Source organism: Neoarius graeffei, chromosome 24 (assembly GCF_027579695.1).
Source record: "Neoarius graeffei isolate fNeoGra1 chromosome 24, fNeoGra1.pri, whole genome shotgun sequence".
NCBI lineage: Eukaryota > Metazoa > Chordata > Actinopteri > Siluriformes > Ariidae > Neoarius > Neoarius graeffei.
In genome coordinates this window covers 27,357,736-27,367,960 of record NC_083592.1, presented here as the reverse complement: position 1 = coordinate 27,367,960, position 10,225 = coordinate 27,357,736, and the positions used below count along the sequence as shown (strand labels likewise).

At 43.3% G+C, this 10,225-nt stretch overlaps 1 protein-coding gene across 2 annotated transcripts in view; it reads left to right on the top strand.

Annotated features, from left to right (window-relative positions):
• The window catches only part of skic3 (SKI3 subunit of superkiller complex), a 136,287-nt gene that overhangs the window by 90,089 nt on the left and 35,973 nt on the right, over positions 1–10,225 (top strand). For both annotated transcript variants that reach the window (XM_060906954.1, XM_060906955.1), the window contains exon 38: positions 7,553–7,705. In XM_060906954.1, the coding sequence (XP_060762937.1) occupies positions 7,553–7,705 (153 nt within the window). The remainder of the gene's footprint in view (positions 1–7,552; positions 7,706–10,225) is intronic.

Sequence of the window (10,225 nt, the reverse complement as noted above, 5' to 3'; positions counted from 1 at the left end):
GGTCACCCAGACAATTTTGTGTTTTCCATGAAAAGTCACACTTTTATTTCCCACCATAAGTTGTAAAATGAATAGAAAATCTAGTCAAGACATTTTTCTGGCCATTTTGAGCATTTAATCGACCCCACAAATGTGATGCTCCAGAAACTCAATCTGCTCAAAGGAAGGTCAGTTTTATAGCTTCTCTAAAGAGCTCAACTGTTTTCAGCTGTGCTAACATGATTGTACAAGGGTTTTCTAATCATCCATTAGGCTGGGCAGACACTGCGATTTTTTTTCAATCATGGTATTTAGCTGCTGCTCACACTGTACGAGTGAATCGCAGGGGTAAACAGCACGCAGCTTACGATTCCTGTTCTCACACTATACGATCCGATGCTCGGATGCGATCTGACTGCTCACACTGTACTTCCATACTTCCAGATTCTTGTATCCGGAACTGCAACGTGAATAGTGTTGTGACGTTCGCGAACGAACCGATTCTTTTGAACGGCTCCTAGGCATGAACGATGAGAACCGAGTCTCGAGCTGGGGGAGCCGTTCTTTCTGTCGTTCTTTTTCTGTACTGTGTTTCAGATAGTTTATAATGTTGTTGTGTGATATTAATGATAATATTGTGGGAAAACTACTTTGCACGGACGTTCATTTAATTTATTCTATCGTCATTTTGTTTGTTCTATTTTTGTGTATTTTATTTATTTATCTGTTTGTCTAGTTGTATCTATTTTGTATCTCAGACTTGAATATTTTTGTAAAACAAGTGTTTTTCTATAAAATATTCTTGCGTTCTTGATAATTATGTTCTTGAGTGGGTTCTTTTTTTTTTTTACAGAAAAGCCGTTCTGCATGGACATTCATTGAAGCCCTCATTGTTTTTTAATGGTTATTTATGAGCGTTTAGGGGTTACAGTAATGTAAGTCTAGGTTGCTTTATATAAAAGGTATGTCCAGAAATATTGATGTCACTGTCTAAGCAGAGGGATCTGGCTTCTTTAGACGCTGTCTTCTTAAAACTGAATAAATATTTAAAAAAAGAGCCAGATGAGCCAATCTTTTGAACGGCTCTTTTCAAAGAACGGATCACAAAGATGCGGATCCCATCAAATGGCCCTTTTCCACTACCCTTTTTCAGCTCACTTCAGCCCGACACGGCTCGCGTTTCGACTACCTCAGAACAGCACGACTCAGCTCGCTTCAGCCCTACTCAGCACCCAAAACTCGCACGGTTTTGGAGTGGGGCTGAAGCGAGCCAAACCGAGCTGAGTGAGGCTGGGGGCGTGAGGAGACACTCCCCTGTGCACTGATTGGTGAGGAGGAGTGTCCTCACATGCCCACACACGCCCCGCGAGCACGCTGGGATCTGTAAACACCGTAAACCCGGAAGAAGAAGAATTACGAATTACGAGAATTTCTGAAGCCTTATGCGCCTCGCCTCATCTATACGCTCTTGCCAGTATCTGTCGGCGTTGTCGGTGACAACAAGCCACAGCACCAAGACCAGCAACACTAACGACTCCATGTCCTCCATGTTTATTGTTTACTATCCGGGTCGTGAGACTACCGCTTAAAAGATCACTGATGTCACTGTTTGCGCCGCCTAACGACATCACGTGACGTCCACCCACTTTCGCTAACTCCACCCAATGTGTCCACCCACTTCCAGCCAGCATGGTTCAGCGCGGTTGTAGTCGAAATGCAATTCCAACAGCCCGACTCAGTCCAACTCAGCACCGCACGGCTCAGCCCAACTCAGCCGCATTGGTAGTGGAAAAGCGGCAAAAGAGCCATAAATCCCATCTCTAAACGTGAAGAAGAAGAGGAGACCGGAAGTGCTGCTCAGTGTTTGTTTTCTCTTCCATATCTGTGTTCGCGCATGTGTAGTGTGACAGGTTGAGGTAAATCGGCTCGTGACACTGCTTCAACAGTGCGATAGCCTCACGATGGGCGACCAGGATTTCAAACATGTTTGAATTTCATCTGATCGATCGGGAGGAGGTCGTGAGGTGTTAATCGTTTGTCGTTACCCCATGTATACTACACGATCCGAGACGTACGATTGAGCCAAAAATCGGCCCGATCTCCAAAATAGTCGCACGAGTGAAAATCGTGTCAAAATCGGGCCAAAAATCGCACAGTGTCTGCCCAGCCTAAGCCTTCTGAGGCCATGAGCAAACACATTGTACCATTAGAACACTGGAGTGAGAGTTGCTGGAAATGGGCCTCTATACACCTATGGAGATATTGCACCAAAAACCAGACATTTGCAGCTAGAATAGTCATTTACCACATTAGCAATGTATAGAGTGGATTTCTGATTAGTTTAAAGTGATCTTCATTGAAAAGAACAGTGCTTTTCTTTCAAAAATAAGGACATTTTAAAGTGACCCCAAACTTTTGAACGGTAGTGTAAAGCTCTACTGGGGCACCCCCCCCCCCCCCCCCCCCCCCCCCCCCACCCCCTTTATTTTTTGAAAGCTTGCTGCGTATGAAATGTGCTATAGGACATACAGCTTCACTTAAAAATTTATACTTCTGCTGCGTGAACTTGCGTAGCGTCCCTGTATCTTCCTTCTCCAATTTCGCACACTTGGCTGCATGCGCGTTCCCTACATCCACATGGATGCGCACAGCACCTCTCGGCCTTATATTTAGGGACCGAAAGTTGCCTACGTTGATGCACCTTGAAGTAGAAAAGCATCCAGTCTGTTCCTGATATTCTCGATCTAAATTAGCTATTTTCAGGGTCTTTTAAGCTCATGGTCATTATAAGGGACATCCATTTACATGGCATGTTTTTTTCAGGACAGTCTAGGTTATGATAACATTTGCATATTTACATCAGGCTTTTCTATCAAGAAAAAACATTTTGCATGTTTGAATTTTCCATATTCTTGAATGTATGCCACTATAGGAAGCATGGCAACCCAAATATCTTTTCATACTGGTGTAGATTGTCTGGAATCTGGCAACATAAATATCACGATAGTGGGATAGCCTACTGTATGTCTTAGCAATAATTTGTAAAAAATATATCACGTACCGACATAACTACGTAATGTAAGCTACATTCGAATATCAGTCCGAAGTTGGAGACAAATTGCTGCTATAATTTGCTGTGGCTGTAATTTCAAAACCAGATTACTTGAGAAAGGCCCAGATGAATACTTTATACTATTCGAAACGGTAGGGACTGCTGTTTGTTTTGATGTATGGTTTGTAAATTCAGGAGTTAGTGAGGTATTGCGCCGATAAGAACGGGTGTGGAGATGGATGCAGAGCTGTATGCGGAATATGATTTGAATTAATCAATGTTAATTTAATCGCAAACCGTTTATCACAGGAGCTAGTGGGTAGCAGCGTTGGGAAGCTCAAGTCGTGTGGTTTCACGTGATATACACGTGTGTTAATTGTGTGATGACATGGTAGCCGCGGGGTCTTAAAAGTCTTAAAGTCTTAAATTTAATATTCCAAAATTAAGGCCTTAAAAAGTCTTAAATTGCTTTGCCCAAGTCTTAATTTTTTAAACAAAGGTCTTAAATTTACTCATACTATTCTACAATGTGAAAACATGGGTTTTGCGTAACATCAGTGAATTTCTTGGAGTATGTGCAAAGAAAGGAACAATATTGATACATTTTCGTGCCGGCGCAATCGTTGGAGTCCGTGGTGGAGAGGAGACTCCGCGAATCGCAGCATGGGGAAGTGTCGTTTTAATCAGCAGTGGCTTTCAGATGAAAGATATCGTGATTGATTGGGTGAGGGAGGTTCCTGGAAGTGACGTTGAAGCAAGATGCTGTTTGTCGAAGGACCTTCAAGTTGTCCACTATAGGTCATTTCGCTTTAGAGTCTCACATGAAGAGCTCAAAGCACATTGTATCTGCCCTCCACCGCCACCAGCCCATTGCTCAGTTCTGCACAGTTCAACCTCCCAATGCACCTGGAGTTGGCACTAGCACCACTGTCGAACGTCAGCAGCATCAGCCAAGCCAGACATCATCGGCAAGGCTAGCAACAACACAAGGGCTGAGCAGTGGCATGATGGGTGCCGGTGGAACCCCGACACTTCGGGCAGAGGTGCTCTGGATTTTAAAATCAATTACGGAACACCACTCGTACAGCTCGAATGAGGGCATAAGCGAACTCTTTAAGGCTATGTTCCCAGACTCGGAAATCGCTACAACATTCTCCTGTGGAAAAAACAAAACGTCTTGCAGAACAAAATTCGGTCTTGCTTGTCTTGAATGTGAAGATTTGACAAGCAATGCACATAAATGACTTAAGTATATAACTTTTATAATAAAAGTATTTTTACTTGAAACATTTGTCATTATTGGGAATTTGATCTGGTGTTCTATGACCGCATAATGGGTGCGATGTAGGTCTTAATTCTCATTTAAGTGGTCTTAAAAAGGTCTTAAAGTCTTAAATTTATGGTGGTCAAACCTGGGGAAACCCTGGATGAGTATTCCGCCAGCAATTTGATAGAGACGAATGGGTGCGATTTAGACGCATCGGTTGTATATGGTTATTCCGCAGTGCCAAAGACATTACTGTGACTGAAATGTGATCAGGAAATTTTACTGGGGCACAGCAGATATATATATTGGGGCATGTGCCCCAGTAAAATGGGTATGGCGACGCCAATGGTACACACCCTCGATTGGTCTAGACCGAAACGCAGTTACACAGTGGGCAGGCGAGAGGTGCAGCTTGAAGAGGCGAGTCTTCAGTCTGCACTTGAAGGTGGTCAGAGAGTCAGCAGTTCTGACCTCAGTGGGAAGGTCATTACACCAATGGGGAACCAGGACAGACAGCAGTCTTGACCAGTAGTAGCAGAGCACAGGGATCTGACTAGCATGTAGGGCTGGATCAGGCTCTGGAGGTATGCTGACCCTAACCCCTTGCCAGCCGAGCACCAGTGTCTTAAATTTGATGCAAGCCAGTGCAAATCGGCAAGCAGAGGCGTGACGTCAGAAGAATGAGGGAGGTTGTAGACCAGGCGAGCTGCAGCGTTCTGGAAGGTCAGCAAGGAGAGTGTTGCCGGAGAGGATCAGTGCTTGGACCAGGAGCGGAGTAGTGCGTGTGTGTATGTATATATAGCGACGCCCTGTTTTAGTTAGTCATCTGAATACTGTTCAGCACAGTAGTGGAGTATGCTGATGCAACAAGCCTGTATATCAGTTTAGAATAGGAAACGCTCTAAATGGGCGGCACGGTGGTGTAGTAGTTAGCGCTGTCGCCTCACAGCAAGAAGGTCTGGGTTCGAGCCCCGTGGCCGGCGAGGGCCTTTCTGTGCGGAGTTTGCATGTTCTCCCCGTGTCCGTGTGGGTTTCCTCCGGGTGCTCCGGTTTCCCCCACAGTCCAAAGACATGCAGGTTAGGTTAACTGGTGACTCCAAATTGACCGTAGGTGTGAATGTGAGTGTGAATGGTTGTCTGTGTCTATGTGTCAGCCCTGTGATGACCTGGCGACTTGTCCAGGGTGTACCCCGCCTTTCACCCATAGTCAGCTGGGATAGGCTCCAGCTTGCCTGCGACCCTGTAGGACAGGATAAAGCGGCTAGAGATAATGAGATGAGATAATTCAAGCCCTTGCACTTGAACACAAGGCACAACTCAGCCTGTAGTCCACTCTACTGTTAGAACGGTTCGTCATCATGTTTTAGTACTATCGAGATGCATTTATTTGCTTCAGAGAGCATAACCTGCACGGTTTGTGCTGCTGCTGCTAAAAGATGTACTTTATCATTCTAAAGCAGGAGTCGGCAACCCTAGGCACGCGTGCCACAACTGGCACGCCGAGGAATTTCCGGTGGCACACTGACGACGATACACAAACCTAATTATTCAACACATTAAAAATGTTCAAACGTCATCTTGAACTGTCATTGGCTGTTGCATGGCGAGCCTGCTCTTTTAGCATGACTACACAACAATATAGCGCCCCCCTCCCAGTGTTGCCAGATTCTGCTGACGTTTTCCAGCCCAAAATATGTTCAAAACCCGCTCAAAATGCACTTAAAACTGCCCAATCTGGCAACACTTCCCCCTCCCCATATTTCTCACGAGATGGGCCCACTTGATGCAGCAGTTGCGCTAAGATGGCAAAGAAGCCGAGAGTTCGGGCTTTCCTCTCCTCGTGGACCAAAGAATATGGGATCGTTTCTCAGAGGGACCGTGCTGTGTGCACGTTGTGTTTTGAAAGTGTTGTGTGTCGAACATCCAGTGTTAAACGTCATTTCGAGGCAAAGCACGAAAAGACTTTCAAAGATCAGGCAGATAGGGACGAATCAATCTCGCGCGCAGTGTGCGGATATGGGAAGCAAGCCCACACTTTAACAGTCTTTGCCTCAGCTAAAAACAATGCCACTGAAGCTAGCTATATAATTTCTCACTGCATAGCTAAACATGGAAAGCCATTCACAGACGGTGAATACATTAAGGAGGCCTTTCTCTCCGGCTCGGATAGTCTTTTTGAGGGGCTGCCAAATAAAGAGACAATAAAATCAAGAATAAAAGACAAGCCCGTATCAGCCAGAACTGTTGAGCGACGAATTGGTGAAATGGCAGAAAACGTAAGGGTGCAGCAAACAGCTGGCATAAAAGATGCAGCGGTATTTAGCATTGCGCTTGACAAAAGCGTAGATGTGAATGATGTTTGGCAGTGATGGCAAGATATTGTGATGTGACTGTGAGAGAGGAGCTCTGCTGTTTAAAGCCAATGAACTCTGCTGGGCATCTTTACCCGAAAAGTTCAACTGTGTTCGCAATATTGCACTGGCTTTATCGTCAGTGTTCGGATCAACATATCCGTGTGAACAGATATTTTCGCACATGAAGAACGTACTTTGCCCCTCCCGAAGTCGTCTGACAACGGGCCATTCGGAAGCATGCGTCCAACTCAAAGTGCCCAGTCGCCATCCCCACATCTCGGAGCTAAGTAAGGGGAAGCAGGGCCAGGGATCACATTGACTGACTGATAGGCAAAACAATTATTTTGTAACAAGGCTACTTCAAACTTGCAGTTTATTGTTAAGCCACTTTATGTAGGCTATTTGTCAATGTTCTCTGACACTCATTATTTAATTTTTTTTTCTGTAGTTTTATTATTCATCAGTTCCATTTCCATTAGGCTGCTACGTCTTTATTGTGAATAACTTGGGCCTGTTACCTACTGAAAGATTTTGGATGTTATTTTGTGAATTTGTATAAGCTGCTTGCAATGTTGTTATCCAACGTGCGTGTGTGTGGGGGGGGGGTTCTTAAACCTTGCGCGTGAGGTTAATGGCATAAAACAAGTGCAATGGTGTTTTACATTTGCTCAATGCATTAAATATCCATATCCGTTTAAAATGTGTGGCGTCTAATTACGCATAGTTAACAACACCTATTTGAATGGCACACTAACTAACAAGAAAATTTCTAATTGGCACTACATGGCAAAAAGGTTGCCGACCCCTGTTCTAAAGGATATACTTAGTGTTCAGATGACATGATGTTGAACAAAATATTTTTAACTGCTGTTCTTCTCCTTGTGTGTGTGTGCGCGCTAGTGGCTGGCGGAGGTGTACCGCTCTCAGGGTTTGCTGGCACAGGCCTCGGTGGCTCTGAAACAGAGTCTGCAGCTCGCCTCTCAGCTCGGACACTACAGCGGGAAGCTCAGCAGCCTTCTGCGACTCGCCCTGCTCTCTCTCACACCCTGCATGGTGAGTACACGACCCTGTCCTGAGAATGGCTCCCATTTATTTTACGCTCATACACTTTAACCACATGCACTGTGTGACCGACGTTTCTATAACAGTGCAGCCTGCGGAAAATTTGAAACGTGATGGACAGCCTGGGCGATGGGGGACTTCGGTAGTAACACACCACAGTTGTATCTTAGATGAAATTGAAAGATATATGTATTAAAGAGTGGCTGCTCAAGTGCAGTTCTTATTACTGATCCTGCACACTTTTTTTTTTAAACAACTGCATGAACAGCGCAGCTGAACCACTAGTCCCAACTACTGATAATGTTTACATGCATTTCAAAGCTTGATATTTTAAAACTATTTAAAATAAAAGGCACACAGGGTACTGTTAGCCATTCTTATGGTGTATGGTGTTCTCTGATAATAAACAGGAAATTGCACAGTGGGGTGGGGTGGGGTTTTGGGGGTTTGGTTTTTTTTTTTTGGTTGGTTGGTTGGTTTTTTGGGGGCGTATTGTCACATTAAACCAGACGCCCTCATTCAAACCACAGTTGAACCATTGCACCATTTCAACTTCCCGTCTTGAAACGTCTTCTCCCCAGCGGCTCTTTCCGACTGCTTACTGACGTGAGATGGTGGAGAAGAATAAGTTTAAAAAGATATTTCCGAAACAATTACAGTGGAAAAAATGTGAAAACCCTTGCAGTCCTCACAGTTCTGTAATATCTTCACAGGTCTGAATAGAGTGTTTCCATGTGGCCAAGATCTCATACATAGTGTTGTGATGCTATTAAAATAGGACAAGATAATGAACTTGGTCATTTTAAACTAGCAATTTATGTAGAATAATAATACTGGAATGTTTCATTTAATGCTCAAGAAGAGGCTATAAATTGATTGAAGGAACTTTAAAACAACATATGAATATGTTTAATTATTCTATCCACATTCACTGGATGTGAGCAATCGTGTGCTCTGATTGGCTACTCCACTACTAGAATATCAGCTCATATACCGTGAGTAGAGAAAAACAAAATGGCAGCGCATGTTGCTGAAGCAACTGAGGATGAAATAAAAACTCCACTTGAAAACAAAACCCCCAGAAAAAAATACAAAAAAAGAAAGGCAGAAAAATACGGAATAAAACTATTTGATGGTAAGAACGCATCTTTAATTTTTCAAGAATTATTATTATAGCATTTTTCACAAATTGCTACTGTCATTTTCCCGGTTTGTTTTCATTCTTCATCTTTTAAGCATTAAAATTTGTTGAATTTTATATGTATTATTTATTTATTTATTTATTTATTTAAACTGGGTCAAAAGCTCAAAAAAAATTTTGAAAATTACATCACCGAAATGTCCAAGGAAGAATTTAATAAATGTCTAAAACTATTCTGTACCTCGGCAAGATGGCACTTTCTACAAAAAAAAAAAAAAAAAACACAATCAATTCTTGCCGCCATAGATAGGTTTTTAAGAAGTCTGGCTAAGTGCAAATTATTTTGTCCGATGTTTCTTATAACATTTTTATTTATCGAATTTGCACAAAATAAAAATGCTCCATCTCTCAAAATCCCGTGAATGTGGATAGAAGAAAACAGTTATTCCACTTAATCTTGTCGTACATGGCTTATAGCAGCTATCAGCTCATGTACGACTCAATTTCGTGGAATAACTGTTAAATATACAGTTCAAAAAGGCATCATTTTTTTACAATTCAAAATCAGCTACATTTATCACAGGTCGAGGAAAGTAGGATTTCACTATTGATTTGCATTACACTCATATTTTCAGTGATGTTGATGTCACGCCTGGCTTTGCCTTGCTGAGAGTGCTCACTCCTTCCCCATATATTGAACTTGAACTTGTCTGGGTCTCCCTCCAGTCCAAAGGGGGAGCTGTCTGGTACTGTAACACCTGGTCTAGACAGCCGTGACAGTTCAAATACATGGCTCTTCAGTGTTCGCTGGCTGGCTATCGGGGCTTTTGGTTTGGGTAATTCTTGCTTTGCGCCATGGAGGCCCTGCACGGGCTAACCAGCGCTTTATTATTTTCTTTTAAATGCTTATTATTTCTTATTTTTGAATTATGTTTAAATAAAATACTATTTAACCCGAACAACGGTGTGGATTCCCTTTATGTTGTGCTTATTTTGAGCCAAGTAGGCACGTCATATGGGGGCTCGTCCAAACCTTTGATAGTGAATTGGATTGTGGCATTTTGGTAGTGTAAACTTCCTGTGTTTGTTTGTGGGGAGTTTCACATCGTTTGGAAGGTTCGGGGTTAAATATTGTAGTTGTTTTGGTAAACTTCCTCATTTTGATAATACTTTTTGGAATATTGTTTTGGAAATTTGGAGCCTTTTGGCCTATTATTTTTGATTGCTTGGAGTGGCAGTGTGTTTGTGCTTGCGCTGCGGGGTGGCATATCGCGGAGCTGCATTTTCCCCAATTAGAACGCGCTGCGTTGGGTTTAGGCTGCTGTGTCACTGAAGCCTGGGTGAGGGCACCGCCTTGGAAATCCGGCTGA